This window comes from Xiphophorus maculatus, chromosome 2 (genome assembly GCF_002775205.1).
Source record: "Xiphophorus maculatus strain JP 163 A chromosome 2, X_maculatus-5.0-male, whole genome shotgun sequence".
NCBI lineage: Eukaryota > Metazoa > Chordata > Actinopteri > Cyprinodontiformes > Poeciliidae > Xiphophorus > Xiphophorus maculatus.
In genome coordinates, this window is record NC_036444.1 from 24,167,723 (window position 1) to 24,189,783 (window position 22,061).

The 22,061-nt window shown below is 40.4% G+C and overlaps 1 protein-coding gene across 2 annotated transcripts in view; it reads right to left on the reverse strand.

The window, feature by feature from the left end:
* Nucleotides 1-22,061, reverse strand: part of LOC102224657 (calcium-dependent secretion activator 2) — a 147,636-nt gene that overhangs the window by 13,255 nt on the left and 112,320 nt on the right. For both annotated transcript variants that reach the window (XM_023347490.1, XM_023347483.1), the window contains 4 exons: nt 16,667-16,681; nt 13,150-13,224; nt 12,689-12,772; nt 12,500-12,532 (listed from right to left, as the gene is read on the reverse strand). In XM_023347490.1, coding sequence (XP_023203258.1) covers nt 12,500-12,532; nt 12,689-12,772; nt 13,150-13,224; nt 16,667-16,681 — 207 coding nt within the window. The remainder of the gene's footprint in view (nt 1-12,499; nt 12,533-12,688; nt 12,773-13,149; nt 13,225-16,666; nt 16,682-22,061) is intronic.

Consider the following 22,061-nt stretch of genomic DNA (forward strand, 5'->3'; position numbering starts at 1 on the left):
ACGATGTGACATCTTGGTGGTCTCATCCAATTTATGCAAAACGTGCTGCTTAGCAGCATATTGAGACAGTCAAGAAACATAGCTTTTTAATGTTCTCTTATTTTCACACATACATATTTAATCTTATTTAATTGTGAATTTAAAAATATGCATACTGAAAGAAATGTCATCACAAGAGTCCAATAACAAAATAAATACGTAATAATACATTTATTATCTTATAAAGATATGCGATGTATTTATAGTATAAATATATTGTATAAATTCCATCCATCCATCCATTTTCTTCCTCTTATCCGGGGTCGGGTCGCCGGGCTAGCAGTTTAAGAAGGGAGGCCCAGACTTCCCTCCCCAGCCACTTGTTCCAGCTCCTCTGGGGGAATCCCAAGGCGTTCCCAGGCCAGCCGAGAAACCTAGTCCCTCCAGCGTGTCCTGGGTCTTCCCCGGGGCCTCCTCCCGGTGGGACGTGCCCGGAACACCTCACCGGGGGGGAGGCGTCCAGGAGGCATCCTGACCAGATGTCCAAGCCACCTCAACTGGCTCCTCTCGACGTGAAGGACCAGCGGCTCTACTCTGAGTCCCTCCCGGATGACTGAGCTTCTCACCCTATCTCTAAGACACCCTACGGAGAAAACCCATTTCGGCCGCTCGTATCTGTGATCTCATTCTTTCTATCATGACCCAAAGCTCATGACCACAGATGAGGGTAGGAACGTATATCGACCGGTAAATTGAGAGCTTCGCTTTTTGACTCAGCTCTCTCTTCACCATGATGAACTGGTACAGCGCCCGCTAAAGATGCTGCACCAATGCGCCTGTTGATCTCCCGCTCCCTTCTTTACTCATTCGTGAACAAGATCCCAAGATACTTCAACTCCACCACTTGGGGCAGGACAGCCTCAGATTTGGAGGCACTGATCCTCATCCCAGCCACTTCACATTCAGCTGCTAACCGCTCCAGCAGGAGCTGCAGATCACAACCTGATGAAGTGAACAGTACTACATCAGCTGCAAAAAGCAGAGATGCGATCCTAAGGCCACCAAAACAGATCCCCTCAACACCTTGGCTGTGCCTAGAAATTCTGTCCATGAAAGTAATGAACAGAATCGGTGACAAAGGGCAGCCCTGGTGGAGTCCAACTCTCACCAGAAAGGAGCCCGACTTACAGGCAATGCGGATCAGACTCCGACACCAGTCATACAGGGACCTGACAGCCCGTATCAAAGGGCCCGGTACCCCATACTCCCGGAGAACCCCCCACAGAGCTCCCCAAAGGACACGGTCGAACGCCTTCTCCAAGTCCACAAAACACATGTAGACCGGTTGGGTGAAACTCCCATGCGCCCTCCAGGACCCTGCTGAGGGTGTAGAGCTGGTCCTGTGTTCCAGGACGAAAACCACACTGCTCTTCCTGAATCCGAGGTTTGACTATCCAACGGACCCTCTTCTCCAGGACCCCCGATTAGACCTTGCCAGGGAGGCTTAAGAGTGTGACCCCCGTAATTGGAACACCCTCTGGTCCCCCTTTTTGAACAGGGGGACCACCACCACAGTCTGCCAATCCAGGGGAGCTGCCCCCGATGTCCATGCAATATTGCAGAGTCGCATCAGCCAACACAACCCTACAACATCCAGAGCCTTAAGGAACCCAGGACGAATCTCATCCACCCTTTGAAGCCCTGCCACCGAGGAGCTTTTTAACTACCTTGGCAACCTCGTCCCCAGAGATTGGAGAGCCCGACCCAGAGTCCCCAGGCTCAGCTTCCTCAATGGAAGGCATGTTGATGGGATTAAATTTATAACATAAATATATAAAAGATTAAATTAATGGAAGTTTAGTAGTCTAATGGCAGGAGAGATAAAGTTGTTGTGGAGTCTGGTTGTTCTGCATTTGAAGCTGCTGAACCTGTTCCCAGAGGGCAGCAGAGAGAACAGACCATAGTGAGGGTGGAAGGGTCTTTGTGAGGAGGGATGTGTGACTTGAATGATTTTTCCTGAAATAAACAACAATTGTTTTGGTTTTGTTGGCATTCAGGAATAGATAGTTTGCATCACACCAGTCCACCAGATGTTTCAGATCCTTCCTGTAGGCCAGTTCGTTGTTGTCCCTGATGAGACCCACCACCGTCGTATCGTCCGCATACTTAATGACATGATTTGTACTGAACCTGGCTTGGCAGTCAAGGGTCATCAGGGTGAAGAGCAGTGGGCTCAGTACACAGCCCTGAGGGAGACATTGCTGAGGGAGATGATCCTTGAAGCATTTTCCCCAACCCTCACAGACTGGGGTCTGTCTGTGAGGAAATCCAGCAGCTAGTTACATGGGGGCACAGGGAGAGGGGCATTGAGTTCAAGGGGAGCTGGTTTGCTCACCAGGTGCTGGGGGATGATTGTGTTTAATGATGAGCTGAAGTCCAGAAACAGCATTCACACACGAGTATTTTTCTCCTCCAGGTGTTTCAGGCTCAAGTGCAGTATGGAGGAAACAGCATCCTCTATGTAGCAGTTGGAGTGATAGGCAAACTGGAGCGGATGAAATGAGGAGCGAAGTTTTGAGATGATGTGATCCTTCACCAGCCTCTCAAAACATTTCATCATTATGGGATTGAGTCCAACAGGGCAGCAGTCATTCAGTGATGAAATTGTGGGTTTTTTGGGCATATAGAAGCTTCTACATGCATGATTGAACTTTAATATAAGGTGAAAGTAAAGAGTCAGGCACCTGACACTCCTGGTGAGCACAGGAAATGTTTGGTATTTCATCCCGATCACTTCCAGTTACCAGCAAATGATCTGTCAACTGAAGGCAGACAGACACCGCTGTAGTGTAACACACATGACCTCACTGTAGCTCCTTTACTGCTCATTACCCCATTGAGACACATATCAAAAATGTTAACAATTAGACCCCCAAGTTACCTCAGCCCCACCCCCTGGCCCTCCCTCACACATACACTGCAGCGCACTGTGCTGGTGTCGGTCCATTGTGTCTACTAAAGTCCACAGTCAAATCAGTCATCCACAAGGATATTTTAGCTTTTTGTGCTTGCTATTTGTGACGAGCTTTATTGAAATGCTGATTTCACTTTGCAGCAGAACTTGGCACCTGCCCACTGTTCCAGTCCCTGACCTCCATCAGCTCTCCTTATGTGAGAGTTCTTTCTTCTTCTTTGTAGCAGGTTTGCCTTACTGCGACAGGTGAGATGTGCTGCTGTTCTTCATTCATCTCAAAGAGCCCACCACCTCTTCCCTGGGCCTTGAGCTGCAGTGATCTTGTCTGGAACTGCTGTAGACGTGAGCAGCTTGCCATGATTTCTTTTTGAGTAAATGTGAACATTTAAGAGGCAAGTGTGTCAGTTTACAGTGGAAGCCAGTAGGAATTCTCTGCCATTTCTGTTCCACTCTCTTTTTCTCCTGTCTTGTGGTTTGATATGGAGATCAGGCACTGTACTTTTTTGTTGTCTTATTGTAGATGGAGCTGTGTTTTATTTTTTTAGTTAGAAGGGAGTGTTTTGTTTGTTGTTTTATACTTGGAGACTGTGGAGCGCAAAGTTTACCTAATTTTTTGTTGTGGAATTTGCTGGATTGCCATAATTGTTAAATAAATACCTGTTTTTGTTAACATTAAAGTTGTGGCATGTAACTTCAAAAAATTGTGGTAAATAAGCTTTTATGTACTTGTTAAAACTATCACCATGTCATGACAGTTTATTAGACATATAATCTGTGAAAAGATTGATCTCTTCCCTGAACAAAATGCACCGCTCCTGACCAATCAGAGCCAGGAGGAGGGTCTTCGCGCTGTCACTCAATCTCATGTACTCACTGCTCATTGTGCTAGTTGCAGAAAAACAACTTAATGTTCCAGGAAAACTGTTTATCCATCGTCATCGGTGGCCATGCCAATTAGCCTTAGCAATCCTGACAGGCTTTATTGCGGTGAGGGTGTGAGCAGTACACAAAAGTGACTGACAGCGCTCTGATTGGTTGTTTCTGACAGTTGTATATTTCTGTAGATTTCACTGGGAGAAGGCAGAGGAGCTCAATCTTTTCTGTCTCATATTATACTGTCACAACATTGTGACAATTTTAGCAAATATGTAAAAAGCATATTTTTTAAAATAAAACTTACATACCCTAACTTTCACTGTTCTGTTGCTATTATTCATTTTTATTTTGCTAATCTCTGTGCCAGATAACATCTTTGCTGTTTAGGAGGTTGCAACACCTACACAGCCAAAGGTGCCAATTCAATTCAATTCAGTTTATTTATGTACCTTTTCTTGACAAATGTCATCTCAAAGAACTTAAAAAAACATTTGGGGTTCCTTGGGGCTAAGTTTGGTCAGCCCAGGACCAGCCCGTGGCCACAGGATTCATCCAATCAGGATGGACTTGCCTCAAGCTCGAGTGTGTGTGGGCGTGGTTTGGCATAGACTGAGTAGGTGCTATGGCGAGCAGTATTAGCATAAAGGAGGGGGATTATTTAACCTTTTTGCGTCCCAGAAAAGTCGTTGGAGTGAGTTTCTCTTTACATAAGGTAGGTCTCATTTAAAAACATATTGTAGCTTGTTTCATTTTATCAGTGTGATTGTGTCCAGTGTTGGGGAATCAATTTGGACAACTGCAGAGGCTCTCTGTAATTGGTCTCTGGTATGTTTCCATGGTTGTTTTTTATGGTTGACTATAGCAGGTTTTATTCTTATTTTGCAAACTGGATGGGTCTCTTATTCGGAATTTAAAAAAATTATATATATATATATATATACAGTATATACTGTATATACAGTATATAGTGAATAGGTTCAATATTTTTGTCACTATGTATATATGTGCATGTGTGTGGGGTGTGAGTTCGTGTGTGCATGCTGTAGTTTTTCAGCTCTACCCAGCTGATTTGCCAGAGTTTAAGCTGTTGCTAAGTCCATATGCGGTATGCTCATATTTTCACACACAGACAACCTGAACAGTGGAGCTCAGATCAAGTTCAGTCAATGATGTTGGACTACAATAAATTGGCTACTATTCTAAATATAAATTGAATAATGAAGACATCTGTGCAGTGCACATATTATACTAATAAGCCTGATCCTTTGTCCTCCTCTGCACTGTTAACTTGTCCTGTCTGCTTCGTGTGTTCTTCAAGTGAAGCTAAACACCAGTAATTCCCTCTGCATCCGGATAAAGGACACCCAGGCACTCATCAACATTTGACATACAAAGAAACTCCGTGCAGAAACATTCCTGTTCAATAAAGACATGGAGGGATAAAGCAGTGAAGTGGCAGGAGGAGGAAGAGGGCTTTGAATAATGACTAGTTTTCAGAAGAGGAGAGCAGTGAAAATACCTGGTAATTGCATAGTGCCACATGCTCAACCTTATTTAATTTCTGCCAGGTGGATGTTGTCTTCATGTTCAAAGGTTACTGCAACTAAAAAATATAATTTCTTGTTCTAAAATATACTAGGGCTGTTGTAAACAAATAGTTTAGTAATCGAGTAATCTATCGATTATTCTTACGATTAATCGAGTAGTCGGCTAAAAAAAAGATAAAATAAAACATTGGTAAATCTAAGATAACAGCAGTATTACTATCGCATATCAACATCAGTCCACTTTTTCACGTTTGAGCATCCCTAAGAATTACTTTTCTGTAGTTTAGAAAATTAACTCGTAACACTAATAGCTCACTTTCTAAGTTAACCTGAAAAAAAGTTGTACAACAATCTGAAATTATATTCAATTTGTGGAGGTCAGCAGAAAAAGACAAATAATAATTTGAGTCTTGTTTTATTCTCAATGTCTTCCACTCAAAACCAAAAATTGAATGTAGGACAATGGTTGGTGTCTTCTCATATCACCTTCTCCCCTTCACAATAAGAGTATACATTCGGGTGTGAAATATATACATTGTATATGCCACACAGGCCTCCTCTGAACACACAGAATGTCACAAACACAAAAACACATAACATGTGCTCTAAGCTGCTTTTTATATTGACAGCATGTCATATTTTATTCTTATTTTATCTTGTCTACATTGCTACTCAGTGGTGGATGTTGTGTGTCTTGTCTCTATGCTGCTGTAACTGCGAAATAATTTCCCTGCTGGGATGAATAAAGTAATTCTATTCGAAACAATATCACAAGTACATAAAAGAAAACACACACAAAGGAAAAACTAAACAGCAGCAACAAACAAAACAATTGAAATACCTAATGGTAACAACTAGGATGTCTAATAAGTCGGCCACCGCGAATTCTTTTCACAGGAACAGGTGTTGAAACTGAAAGAGGGTCTCTGCTACCAAACTGTCCACCTGAGGGGGACAAACCAGCAGATAGAGTGAACCCCTGAGAGGGTGCAGGCGTTCGATGATACCAAAAAGGCTTTGGCCAATGCTGTGCTCTTGGCCCATCCATCTCCAGTGACTCCTGTGGCTCTAACAACTGATGCCTCTGATTATGCAGTTGGGGCAGTTTGTGAGCAATGGGTGGATGGTGCCTGGCAACCCCGCGCTTTTTTTAATAGGAAACTCCAGGATGCCGAAAAAAAGTATAGCACCTTTGATAGGGAACTGCTTGTCCTTTCTCTGGCAACACGCCATTTCTTGGCAAACCTCGGCTTTGGTCCCTCCTAGTTGGCGTTGGCGGGTTTTTGATGCAGTTCATTCCCTTCCACACCTGGACTTAAAGCTTCTGTTAAACTGGCAGGGGTAGGCAAGCTCACAAATACGCTTGTAAAATATGTCTATACTCCAGCTTTTGGTTTATGTATTCATCTTCAGTGAGTTTAACAGATGACATCTCACCTTGCCCAGACATTTATAGCTTTTGTGTTCATGTTAGTGACGGGATTTGACTCCTGCATTCGTCACACACATGAACTCATCTACCGACTATGGAGAGCCCGACCCAGAGTCCCCAGACTTCTCTTCAGCTCCGGGAAGAGAAAAGCTGCCGTACTCCAAGCATCACTCCCGTCATTTAAAGGATGCTTATTGGTCCCACCAAAAAAATGTCAAAAACCCAGACATTATCATGAATCAGTAAAATCCTCCCAGGCCGAACTTGAAAATTGGATGTTATGCTGCTAACACTTAGCTTTCCTCAACAACTCAGGCTGAAGTAAGAGCACTGCACAACGCAAATAACGACCCGGCCAGAACACAGTGCGCTAAATAATAAAACATAATTTAGCAAAGCTTCGAGGCAGATATATTCTCCTCAAAGAATTTTAATAATCGAGGTACTCGAATCATTCGAGGAATCGTTTCAGTCCTAAAATATACTGAGGTAATATTTACTGTAAATACATGAAGAAAGATGCAACCTAAAACTGAAACTATTGTGATCGTCAAGTACTATGTTACCTTCAGCCATGATAAAACTCCTGCATATATTAAACTTAAAGAATTGGCCTCCGTCTCTTTAAGAAGCTCTTGGTCGTTCTGACACTGCACCTTCGTCACTACAGTGCTCCTCTATTATACCATTTACAACGATTTTAAGCTTTGGACTAAGAAGTAGTTCCTATGATGAGCTCAGCAGATGTACAGGTGTTTGCTAATTTCTGCTGCTGCTAGTCTGAGGAGCTGAGTAAGGGAGGAGAGGAGAAAGGTGCTTTGTGAGGTGGAGACTTGACTGAAGACTGCAGCTCTGAGGAGGACAAAAAGGCAGGGGTTGGTGAGGGCAAGTGTTTAATCAGCCCAAATAGTTGCTGTGGGAGATTTAAAGGAACATGCAAGACAAAATCAAAGACTCCAGGTATGTCTTTGATGAATGAATAGTATTATAACATAATATCTTCCTGCTCTCCCTCCCGTATCTACCCTGCTTCTGCTCTCTGTCCTGGGCTGTTGTTAATATTTTGGAGCGTCTCTGTGCATATCTTCTGAGTTGCAAATAACGTATCTGGTCAGCTGGTCTCTCAAAGAAATGGATCAAATTTTCTTGATGAGAAGACTGGGCAAAGGAGAGCCCTCTTGCCCCGATCGGACATACACATCTAGACACACAATGGATTCCTGGGGGAATGGAAGATCGTGTGTCTGTCCATATGGTCGGTCGAGGATGTTGAAGATGTGTACGTATTGGATGATTGATAGCAGAATTTCTGCTTTTTGAATTTTGTGGTTACCTGGTATATTTTGAAATTCAGAAAACATCAGCAACTCAGGCTGAATTGTGTTAGTTGTACTGGAGAAATAAAAGAACATGATCCTCACAGTGCTGCCTGCTTTGTCCAGATGACAGTGGGTTTGTTGAAGCAGGTGTATGATGGCATCATCAATGCTGATGTCACAGCACCAAGCAGACTGCAGGGGGTCCTGATATGTGCTTGTTTGCTTACATCAGAGCCAGAGACCTAAAAAGGCTCAACAGCCTGATAAAGAAGGCTGGTTCTGTTCTGGGGACGACTATGGAACCTCTGGAGATAATTATGCAAAGAAGGATTCTTCATAGGACCAAGAAAATTATGGACAACCCTGACCATTCTCATTACGATACTGAGCATCTTTAGTCAGAAGCTACTTCAGATTCCGCGCAGTACAGACTGTTGCAGAAGATCTTTCCTGCCAACAGCCATAACCATCTTTAATTACTCTTTGAAGTATCTAAATTAATTAATTTCCTTTTGGGATTAATAAAGCATTTTTGAATTTGAACTTTGAATTTTAATTGAATTGAAGCCATGTGTCAGTATAACACGATGCTGAATTTCCTACATTCTTTGTACTTGTCAGGGCTTGAAGTTCATCCATCTTGTTAGTTAACAATCTCACATTACAAATTATGATAGATTCAAATTCAAATTCAAAAATACTTTATTGACTCCAAAAAGGCACGTAAAAGTTGTTGTTAATTCATATCACTTCTTCTGCTCTCATCTTTGTTCCTGTTCTGTCTCCTATTCATCTCCATTGGGATTTCTGGTTTCAGCTGTGGTAATAAGTCAGTTGTTAATCAGCTGCTTCCTGTTGCAAACCACCCTGTTGCTATGGTTAAGCATCACAACAAAATAGTAAAATCTGAAAAATATTGCCAAAAATCAGTTCTACTATGCAGTATACAAAACAAGAAGGACTAGTTGTCCAAAGCAAAAACAATTTTACCGTGCTGCCACCCTGAGCAGTGCAATTCTAGAATAAAATACAGATTCTATTCTGATTTATTCAATAATGCTATTGCTCTACCTCTTCAACATGGGTTGTGTTTTTATGTTGTCGATATGCTGCTACTCATGTGCAGAGTTTTTTTTGTTTTTTTTTTTTTGTATTCATTACCAGTCAAGAATGTGCCATCAAAGTTAAACTGCTTCAGAGCTGCAAACTACGCTGCTGTTTAATGCTAATGAGATCAGAATAAAATGATATGGGGATTTCATTTTTAAGAAAATAATAGGAAGGAATGTATTATAATGTAGTGAAAAGTAAAATGCAGACAGCTTGTTCTTTTCGTGACAAAGGAGGTGGTGCAGCACAGTGAGGGGTCTCAGAGACTTCACCTTCTTTATTCCCAAAGAGGCTTACCTGCTTCAGGTTTCCTCCATACAAAAGACCAACAGGCCAAGGTAGGTGTTACACTATAATTTCATGGGAGGAGACGGTTGGGAAGGAAGTCTGGATGGGAACCAGAGAGCATTAGGGGGGGCAGGGGGGAGGAGTAGGCTGGGGGTCGCAGGTTGTGCTGCCACTCTTCAGCTCAGGTTTTGTCTCTTGATGCTCTACTTTCCCACATTTGATATTTAGAGACTATGGCTTAAAATATACTAACCAACATCAATGCAGCGTTACTTTAATTATGACCACGTAGCAGCTAGAAAATATTGAATGGTTTATGTTTCCATCTACTTTTATTGTTTGCTTCTTCTATCTTGTAAATAAAAATTGAATTTTATTTTATAGTTGCAGTGAAACAAAGTGCAACCAAACATGTTTAACATGTTTATAGTAAACAGGTTAATTCTATTCTGCTTTATTCCACAATGCTATTACTCCACTACTACTATCAAAGTTCTATTATTGTTCTGGCAGAATTCAACTTCAAAATTATGAACTGTGCAACATTAACTGTGTCCTCAAACCCTAATAAATCTTTACTAGGTGCTAAAAATTAAAGGCTTTTAAAGTAGCTACACGCAGGGGCTTTCATACATTTTATTTGATTGTAGGCTTTTATTACAACATAGTCCAATAGAATCTAAGTAGTTACGATGAACTAGATTTGTATTTCCAAGCTGGAATTTAAGAATTTGACGTTCAAAAAATCATAGTAGGTTCAGATTTTGACTTGGAAACTCAAAAGTTCTTCACTTGCAAACTGACTAAACCTGACATGGCTGCCTTGCACATAACAGATGTGATGGCTGCAGTAATACATGCATCTCACTTTGTGTTTCTTAAAACTGCTGCACACACAGAACTACACAAATTATTGGACGAAATAACCTATTATCAGCTTGCATTAGTTGTCACAGCCTGGTTATTTCACACAACAGTTAAGAAATCCTGCTGGGTTTCTGGTGTTATTACGGCAGCCATCACTTCCAGATCCAAGTACAGACTTCAGAGGTTCATTAAGACCAAGCTTCAGTTAGTCCAAGCTCACAGATTTTGTGTTTAAATATTGTTAAAAAAAATAAATAAAACAAAAGCGTGCCAGGTATCAAGACTGAATTATGCTTCTGGAAAAAATTAGAATTCAAACTATTTGTAAAATCCAACAAAAGCTTTGCGGGAAATAAAAAAGTGTTACTTTCCTATCAAAACCTTTTCTGGGTTAAATGTCTACCATTACCAAGAGTAATGATGAGCCCGTTTCTAGAAATACAGCTGTACAGTCTCTATGAAAAGTATTCACCCTCTTGGATATTTAACCCTTTTATTGCTTTTACAAATCAATCATGATTAACAAACTTTTGCTTTTTGGCCAAAAAAATGACACAAACCACTCAAATCAACATCAAAGTGAAAACTGATTACTGGAAAATATTGCCAATTAAGAAAAAAAAAAGACGTTTCACGAACTCCTACCACTGTTGCAACCATCACCTCACAATTGTAGTACAAACAACAGCTGGTTCTGAAAGGGACACTCACTGGTTCATCAGTAATAATAATAATAATAATAATAATAATAATAATAATAATAATAATAATAATAATAATAATAATACATTTTATTTGTAACACACCTTACATTTCAAAGAAATCTCAAAGTGCTACAGAGACGAAAATAGATTATAAAATTTACAATAAAGCATACAATAATGCATCTCACACCAAATGGTAACAAATTAAAACTTACAATTTAAAAAAAAAAGCTAACAGATCTAAAAAGCCTGTTTAAAAAGGTGTGTCTTAAGACCTTTTTTGAAGGCCTCCACATTCCTGGGTACATTGACAACATGAGGACTAAAGAACATTCTAAGCAAAACATAAGAAATATTAAAAGTATAAGTCAAGGAATGGACATTAAACATCCCCTGGATATCAAGGCTGGACTAAAGTTTGAGAGAATCCATGTAGGAGACTCCATGGTCAGGTGAAAGAAAGTTTTTGCTGGAGCTTTTTGACCGCCAAACACACCATCCCTACTATGAAGCATGGTGGTGGCAGGATCATGCTGTGGGGATGCTTCTCAGCAACAGGCCCCCGAAGGCTTGTAAAGGTAGAAAACAAAATCTATTTTCCAGCAAGACAACAAGCCAAAGCATCCAGCTAAAGCTACACAGAGATGTTTGAAGACAACAAGGTAGAGGTTCTGGAGTTTCCCAGAGAAAGCCCAAACACCGACCCAACAGAACATTTGTGGCAGAACTTAAAAAGGGCTGAATTTGCGTCTACTGACTGGATGGGGTGAATATTTATGCAATCTGTTATTGTATTATATGTGCAATAATATTAATATATCAAATTTTTATAGTGCTTTTTCAGGCACAGACATTTTATAAGAGAAGAATAGAATAAAATAAATTAAAATATGACTTTATGCTTGATGTTTTTATTTGTCATTTTTGTAGAAACCAGTTTTCACTTTGAAACTTTTTGTTAAAAAAAAGAAAAAGAAAATTAACAAAAAAAAAAAGCAAAATTAAGTTGATAATGATTGATTTGAAAAACAATATAAAAAGTGTAAAATATTCAGAGGGGTGAAAACTTTTTATTGGCAATGCAGTTGGTATGTTCAAACACGACACTCACTGAGTGAAGGGCCAGTTTGAGTCAAAGACAAGTGGCTGAGTTGAGCTAAAAATATATGAAACAGCAACCAGTCTGCTGAAAATGTCTAGAAGATAGCCAGTCTACATTCTGATTATATCAAAGACAAAGTGAGGATGGAATCAGATTCACAAAGTGTTGAACACCCCGACTCAAAGAGAAAATCAGCCACTCAGTTCCCACCAAACATTCTAATTAGAAGAATGCAGGTAGAAGCACAATGAGATGACAGACAGGGTGGACAATAAAACAGAGGGCAGAGCAGGAGACTCACAGAAACCTCCACATATTTGGCTGCTGCTTTCACCTTTTAGGAGGGAGAAGGGGAGCAGTGGGATGAGGAGAAGAGAAAGGAGAAGAATCATCACACTGAAGCCTAGCTGTGAAGATCTAGTTTCCAACAAATGAAATGCTGCCCATGTGGCTATCTAAAACAAAGAGGCTGCATGTTTGTGGTTCTCACTGTGAAAGAGAGGATGGAGGAGAAGAATGTTCCTTCATCGTATCTGGACAGCTTGGAGAGGACGCTTTCTAAAACAGCAGTACACTGCAGACACAGAACACAACAAATAAGATTTGTTTCATGAAGTTACTATATTATAATTTGAACATGCTTCAGTGTCATTTTTTATTAAATACACATTTCTCAACTCCAATAATTTGGAATTTTACTAAGAAAAGATTAAATTCTTTATTAATTGTAAATAAAGTCAAACAAAAAAAGTCCCCCTATGAAATATAGAAACTCACTTCTAATACAATATCACAAGCAGTACAATATTAACTGTCAATTCTAAATAAAACAAATGTCAAAGATAAATATTTTTTGTTCATGCAAGACGAGAAAAGAAAAGAAAGGTAATGTACAACAAAATTCTTTAGAAATGTGTATGAACAATACAACAGAATCAAGGATGAAAGTACCTTTGATGTGAGGGAGAAGATCATTTCTTTGAACGTGTCATCAATCAGAACATCAATTTTGGAGTGGTACTGTTGCTGTGGTTACCAGGGAGGCATCATATTAGTGGAGGGGGGAGACATGGAAACAACAAAAACAATGACAGTTTTTTTGTTCTAAAATAAGATAGACAGAAGCATTGTGGAGGGCATCTTAGGAGTGCCGTTAAAAACCTTCCCAACGGTGTAACACTGCAGAGTTAAGCAGGTAATAAGATGCCTTTTGCTGCTAAATCAAATTCCCATCCACACAGGAAAAGCAAAGGAATCTGAAGGATACTTCTTCTGTGTCTCTGCACAATTAGAGCAGCCTTGTATTCTTTTAAAGCACCGGTCTAGCAGCAAGGACCAAAGGCTCACACGAGATTCAATTAATCCGCCATTTCATGTCTTGTTTGCCGCGATCCCCAGCCCCCTGAAAAAATATTCATGGCACCTTTTCCCTTGAAGGAAGAAGAGAAAAAAAGGCCCAGAGCTGAATGGCAGCGGCAGAAGGGGAGTTCGTCTCTTGCCAACAATGCCTTTTCACTGGCCGTCTAAAGAGCACCCAAATTAAAAATTTCAATCAACAAAGCACATAGATCGATGACAAGCCGCAGATCTGGGGAGGTCACAGCCAAATTTAGCTCCTCCTGCTTATCCACGAGTCTGCAAAATAGCAGTTTTCTTTCAATTTACCTCTTTTTTTTTTTTTTTTGCCAAGCTTACTTTTTTCTTCTAGTCTTAACAACTACATTCTCTTTCCCACTACAGCAACAGCAACTAGGTTATTGATTACTGATGTAATTTAAATAACTTAGCAGAAAAGGTAAGGAAAATCTGGTAGGTTATTTTCTTGTTGGAACAATGCTTCTTTGCATTCTGTTAGAAAGCAGAATGGTGCCACACCTGTAGGAACTGCTGATGTGTTGGTTGAGCAGCAGAGTTGAGTACGTGTGCTGGACCCACGGAATGTTTGCCAAATGCTGCCGTGCCGAAAAGTTTATGATGCTACTGACCTGCAGCAGTTCAGCCACCAATGCTGCCTTTGGACACTTACAGTTTGGTTTCAAAGTCCAACAGAGGAATTCATAGAGACATTTATGCTAGGTGTACTGGAAATTTCAGCTTAGCAAACAAAAATGTTAAATAATTTAGTTTTATCAATTGATTAGATGTTCTGCACAAGTTTACTTTGTCTTTTTGTAAATATAAAAATCTTTGCTTTGTTTGTATTTTTAATATATATAAAAAAGAAAATTTAATCTTGCTACGGATAGTGTGCACCTAAACCTTTTAGGTGCACACTATCTTTGACAAAATAAAAAGGAAGAAAGTACATGTCTGAACTAATACATAACTTCCAAATTAACTTACACTGTGTCAAGAATATCTAAATTTTGTTAATCTTTTAGTCAATTTTTTGTGTTCTTTAATTTTTCTAGGTTGAACAATATCCAGACATGAAATCTCACTGAGACACCCCATCTCATGGTCACAGACGTGTTTCAGCAAACAATTAAATCAGATGTATAACAGAGAGTGCTGATGACACCACCATCACTGTTTGTAGTGGGGATGGTGTGCTACTGATCTCGACTTGGGATGTAATGAGTAGGTGGGCAGACTATTTTGAAGATCTCCTCAATCCCACCTACATGCCTTCCATTGAGGAAGCGAAGCCTGGGAACTCCGGGTCGGGCTGGCCAATCTCTGGGGATGAGGTCACTGAGGTGTTTAAGGAGTTCCTGAGTGGCAAGGCCCCGGGAGTGGATGAGATTTGCCCGAGTTTCTTAAGGCTCTGGATATTGTAGGGCTGTGCTAGTTTATATGGATGTTGGGGTAAGTTCCCCTTGATTGGGAGACCAGTGTGGTGGTACCTATGGGGGAATTTTACTGCCATTAGACGAGAGCACATATGAAAGCAGGACTTCACGTCTTTATTCTAAAAACTTGTAATGCTTATACTCAAAATTTCTGCTCTCTTTCAAATATTCTCTGTACCTTCTCAAATGTGTTTCCTCTTCTCTCCACTCGGATCAAATTTCCACTCAAACTTCTCTGTTCACTTGCAAAAAATTTTTCTGCTCTCTTGAGAAACAAAAAGTACCATTGCATGGCAACCTCTCAGCCAATAGAATGAAAGGGTTACATTGGGTGCAAAGGTTTCCTTCAGTGTGTGCCTGTGTGGCTACTATCGATTGTAGTAGAACCCATATGATAGCAACTGCTGAGCAGAGAGAAGTTCTGAGCGTGAGGAGAAAGGTTTGAGAAAACACTAAATATTTGAAAGAGAGCAAAAGTCTTGAGTACAAGCAATACAAGTTTTGAGAACAAAGTCCTGCTTTCAGACTGAAAATGTGTGGCTTATGACAAGTTCCCCCCTAGTCCCCTAATTAAAAAGGGGACTGCAGAGTGTGTTCGAACTACAGAGAGATCACAGGTAAGATCTATTCAGGGGTTCTGGAGAGGAGGATCCATCAGATAGTCTGACCTCGGATTGAGGAAGAACAGTGTGGTTTTCGTCCTGACCGTGCAACACTGGACCAGCTCCACACCCTCACCTTGGTCTTGGAGGATGCGTTAGAGTCTACATGTGCTTTGTGGACTTGGAGAAGGTGTTTGACTGTGTCCCTTGGGGAACCCTGTGTGGGGTGCAATGGGAGTATTTTTGGAGTACTGGCCCTTTGATATGGGCTGTGAGGTCCCTGTATGACCGGTGTCAGAGCTTGGTCTGTGTGGCTGGCAGTGAGTCGGGCTTGTTTCCAGTGGAGATAGAGGTGGATTCCACCAACGCTGGCCTTTGTCACAGTTTCTGTTCATAACTTTTATGAACAGAATTTGTAGGTGCAGCCAAAGCATTGAGGGGATCCATTTTGGTCTCTACGTTTTGCAGATTATCCGGTCCTTTTGACTTCATCTAGTGGATGGAAGGATGGATAGAAATGGACATGCACCATATACTGTAAGTTTACCATGATCAGAAATTGAATGTAAAACCATCAATTTTGTATAAAAAATAAAGTGGATTTATTGTAAAAAAAAAAAACAGTTGAGTAGAATGATTATTAAGTTATAAAGAATGTTGTCCAAATGGCAATAGTGAAACAATACACACCTCAGACGAAACAAATTTCTAAAATATCCAATTTGTCAGTTAGAAACCAAATGGTCTTTAGATGACGGTGATCCGTTCAACAATGGTTTTTAGGTTTGAGATATCCTAATTAAATCTTTTTATCTTCTTAGTTTTGGTAGTTTCGTCATATTTAATGTGTGTCCACAGTAACACAATATTACAATATATGAACAAAAAGGACAACAAGGCCAGTGACCTGACCTTAAAGTGCTGTTAATGCAAACATGTCAGTTTAAAAAGGGGCATTGAGAAAAAAACAAAAAATTTTGGTAATGACACAGAGCAGATAAGATTTCAAAACTCCATTTTAGAATGTGGGATGGGTATGAAGAGAATAGGGCATGAGGGGATGGAGTGACTTACCCATTGTATGTCAATCTGGAAGTCAAACAATAATGTCCAGGACAGATGAGCATGGGCATAGGAGAACATGAAACAAACAAAAGATGACACAGTGAGCAATAATGCAACATATAAAATAAAAAGTAGTGTGCAAATCTGTTTAATTTGCTTATCAATACACAAACAAAGCAAAAGATTATACATAGCAGCTTTATACATTAGTATAAAGCTGCATTTACTAAATCTATTTATATATCACTTTATAGTGAAAATCATATGAGGTTTAGAACAAACACTGTGAGGAGAGATAACATAACTGGATAAATATGCAGTAAAAACAATGCCTAGAACACATGTGCATTAAAATGTTGAAGTAATCTATCAGTTGCGTGTAGACAGAGCTGGCTTATGGTTGTATGAGGTTCCAAAACTGGACATATAAACTTGTACACTACCTGCACAAATAACAAGAAACTGAGTTGATACAATAAAGAAATAAATACATGGAGCTTCACACACAAAGATGAAGTGTTATTCTCCGCACTGCTGTGTATAGAGATCAGCCTCTTGGCAAAATCAAGAGCTTGATCCCTATAATACAGGTTGAAGCAACCACCTCTACATAGACAGAAAGCTGCATGTTGATGATGAACACCACATTGATTCACTGATCCATCTTTCCACTGGGTCACTCCAGTGGAAAGACGTGCCTCCTTCAGGAGGGAAAGAAGAAGAAGTTCTCCCAAGTGGAACAGTAGACCTATAGTTGGGTTAAAAATCTGGACTGTGCTGTGTCTACTGTGATGCAGATGTAATACAGACCTATTGTTGTGAAGAAACAGCTGAGACAAAAGCTGAAGGTTTCAGTTTAACAGTATTTGTTGCACCTCTCATTCCTGAGAGCTGCACTGAGCTTCCTCCTCAGCAGCCTCTGAAACTTAGGTATATGATGAGAAGATGATTATTCTGGAGCAGCTCAGAGTAGAGCTACAGCTTCTCTATGAATCTAAGTGGGCATCTGCTGAGCAAGTGCTCTAGATGACCCCTGAAGGAGGAGTTTCTAAGACCGTCCACTTGAAGGTCTTTGTGTAGGACTTGAAGATTTAGAATGCATCTGACTCCAAATATATAAGCCAGAGTAAAGCAGGAGGCCCAGAGCGACAACACGCACAACTATGCTGTCTACAGACACCGAGTAAACAGTTCCCCCACTGAACGGCTCTCATTATTTATGGCCTATGTCTGCAGTGGAAGCATTTATTGTTCAGTGTGATCTTTAGTTAAGTATCCAGGGTGTAAAGATTTTCTATTTATTGAGCTCAGTGAAAAGTTCTATCAGGAAGAACAGGAACAACCAGCATCACAAAACACAATGTCAGCTTCCATTTTCAGACAGCCACTTTTAAACTTAGATGCATAAAGATATAATATAAAAGAGCTGCTCTGATAATGACAAAAATATGTTAATTAAATAAGTTTGATAAACTGAAGTACCAATTGTGCTAAGCTAACCCACTTGTAAGAACAAAATCTCCCTATACAAACATCTCTACTCTATTTTATTTGAGGTCATTGTGAGTTCAGAAACATGTTCCTCTATTTTTATGTTGGAGATTTTAACCTTTTTTATAATTTTTTATTACATATTTCACCTTGACACAAATATTTCATCTCAACTGTGATTTACTTCAATACCCGGAACACTGAGCAGGAGATGCAACATTTATCTGCAAGAGAATTCATTGGTGACTTGTTATTTAGAATCCTGATGCCTCCCCCACTGATGTCTTTATAAACCAAACATGTAAAACAAGCTGAAAGAAGACAGATAAAGGCATTTATTCTTTAGAAAGCTCCTTAGACCTATTCATTTTTCAGTCAGAGAAGGTTCAGTCAAGGTTATTTAGATGGTGGACATTTTAAACGGAATAAACCTAATACAGACAAACTGAATCATGTATTGCAATGCAATGTCAAACTAAAGTTTTGTTGCATTAAAAATCAAGATGGATTTTGTGGAAATTTTTGCTCTAGTTGTAGTGAAGTCTTGTTTTCAGCTGCAGTATTCAGATGGGTCAGAAATGGACTTGAAAGAACAGCACAGACCAATTCTTTGTTGTTTCGACTGTTCAGGCTGCTGTTGTTGGTCATTGTGTAGGGAATATTTTCTTTACCTTTAGGATGTGCTGGGAGATTATCATCTTAGATGTGCAGCTGAAAATAGTGAGAAATGTTTCTGACACCTTGTTTAATTTAGAAAAGAAGCAAAAAGGATTTCAACCCACACTGAGTGGGTATACTGAGGATTTCAGTATACTATTATGCCTATGGAAGTATCACAACCAATCGGTAAACACTTTGCTCTCAGTAATAGTCACTGACTGTTGTAGATGCTGACCAATGCTTCAATAAACTCAACTGCATAAAAGGATTTTAGTGCTGACCAAAATGCTTCTACCTAACCAATCAACTTTATTTGCATAGCACAATTCAACAAGGAAGTTCAAAATTCACACAATAAAAACATAATGCAGTAACCAAAAATGAAACAGCAAATCAATATCAAATGTATTGATTAATGTTCCAATTATTATGAGTCCGAGGCAACTCTATAAACAGGTGGTTTTTAGTTTTGATTTAAAGAAACTCAGTGTTTTAACTATTTAGCTGTCAATTGACTAAAAACTTTGATCAAATTAATCACACTCTCACACTTCAGGATTAATGACTATGCCCAACTTTGTAAGCCTGAAATATAAATATGCATGCTGCTGTGTAAGCCCCTCCTCTCACACTCCATACAATTAAAATGCAAGGTATTATCTGATTTGGTTTCTTGGTTTTTTTTTGCAGCAGAAAACAGGTCATGTAGTCTTCCCATACTCAAGTAATGGAAACTTACTCTACTACTCATACAAATAGCAAACATTTTGAGGAACAACTGGAAGATTTTGGGGTTATATGGACAGTTGCCCAAAGCAACTGTCCATAACACAGTTGCCCAAACACAAACCGCCACTTTCATTTAAAAATAAAAGTTGAATTGTCTCAAACCAAACATGTTGAAAAATTCTCTGCTTTCCAGGTTTTTATATTCAGGAAGGTTTTTAAAAGTTAATAGAAATTTTCCTCTCCATTCATTTCCTTTGGAACTTGTGTGATGAGGCGACAGTTGGTTGTCCTTGTACAGCTGAGCAACCGGCGTGATTCGTGCATGTGAAACTTTGAGCTTATGCATGTGTAGAGACAAATGTGCACAAACTGGCTGGCGTCAAGGCACGTCTCAATAGCTGCCAGAACCAGAAGACCTGATAGGTCTACAACAGGGGTGCCCAAAGTTGGTCCTCGAGGGCCGGCATCCTGCACGTTTTAGTTCTATCCCTGGTGGTACCAACAACCTTTTCAGCATGTCAGTGTTTTCTTAGGCCTTCTAACAAGCCATCATTTGATCCAGGTGCATTAAACCAGGGAGAGAACTAAAACATGCCGGATGTTGGCCCTAGAGGACCGACTTTGAGCACCCCTGGTCTAAAAGGTTAATACAGCAGATCTAACCTATTGTGGTGCAAAACTGTTCAGTGATTTAAAAACTAACAACAGTACTTTAAAGTCTGTTCTCTAAGCCAGTGTTTGGTCCTCCAGGCTCACTGCCCTGCATGTTTTAGGTATTTCTTGCTTCAGTTCAGCTGATTTCAATTGATGACTGATTAACAGGCGTTTGTTGAACTGCAATCAGTTGAATGAGGCACATTAAAGCAGGGAAACCTCTAAAACATGTAGGACAGTGGGCTTTCAGGACCAGAGTTGAGAAACACTGCTCTAAGCTACAGGGAGCCAATGGAAGGACTTTAGAAATGGGTGATGTGCTCTATCTTCTCATCTCATGAAGGAATCAATTCAACCTTATGGAACGCAAACACCACAAGCATACACCAGAAATAGCACAAACAACTTACTTCTTTGTAAAGTAAGAGAATTTATTAACAAAATATTCAATAAACCATATACTGAAACTACCAAACTGCAACTAAAATACTAAGCCATAAAAATTTTTGAAGTAAATGATCAAATCAAGTAACCAATGAATTATGATATCAAAATGAAATGGAATACTAAAACATAACTTCAAAACTAATTAACTGATTAATAATCGTAAAATGTCAGTAAACAACAAAAGTATCAGAATTCAGCTTCAGCATAAAAATGCATGTAATAAAAACAGGATTTGTGATGACGGAAGTGAATTCTCCTTGTTGGCAGCAGCTAGCAAGGAAGATATCAGTGAAAAGCAGAGGGAGGTGTGTATGCGTGTTGAGATGTGTGTCAAAAGGATGGGGGCTGGCGCCCCCAATTTGGCACTGGTTTGAAAAACCAGTGCCAAATAAGAACAAAAGGCCAATGGACATGTGGCTAAGCCCAGCTTTCGAAGGTATACAAAGAAAAGAGTGTCTTTAGAGATCCTTCACTGAAAAATTAGACTGAATGTTTGCAGTCATGTGCATTCATGAGTGAGCAGCAAGTGACAGAAAAAGAGAGAGAGGGAGAGGGAGAGAAAGAGAAAACGAGAAACTGGATTCAGTGTGATTATTTAATATTATGCTACTATTGAAGCAAATATGATGACCATGCTCCCTTTGATGGACTGGTGATCTGTCCAGGGTGACCCCGCCTCTCGCCCTCCAGTTGACTGCTGGAGATAGGCACCAGCACCCCTAGCAACCTCTGTAGGGATAAGCATGGGTGATGTGGGGGATGGATGGATCCATCCATCCATCCATCCATTCCACAGGTCAAGATGGCGCCGACGCAGCTCCTGTCGTGTGTGTTTGTCTGTGTATATTTGCTGTAACCGATTAAGGATCCGTGCTTGAAGAACCCATGGATCATCAGTTAAGCTTTCTACAATGGCTGGATGTGGTTCTGTCGATGTTCTCCGCGTTCTTCTGCTACTTTTTATACTCTTGGTTGCGGAGAACCTCGCAGAACGGAGTAGCGGCATTGTTTACTCGCCTGAACGGCTGATTGCGCTGTGTAAGCCTCTGCTGCTGCCCGGAGACAGGCCTGTGGTCCCGGAGGAGTTACGGAGGAAACGACGGGGCTGCAGGTCTGGAGTTAAACGGAGGGAGAAGAGGATGTAAGGCCAGCGGTACCGGCGATTATTGTGGGGAACATGAGGTCTTTAGGAAATAGGACAGACGAACTCACGGCGCTGGTTAGGACCCAGAAGGAGTACTGGGAGTGCAGTATCTTCTGCTTCACGGAAACCTGGCTGCACTCGCTTATTCCGGACTACAGCGTGGAGGTCCCTGGATTTTCCTTGGTGCGGGGGGACAGGGACTTTTCCAAGAGTCGGAAGAAGAGGGGCGGCGGGATTGCACTTTATGTGAGTGAGAGGTGGTGTAATCCCAGTCATGTT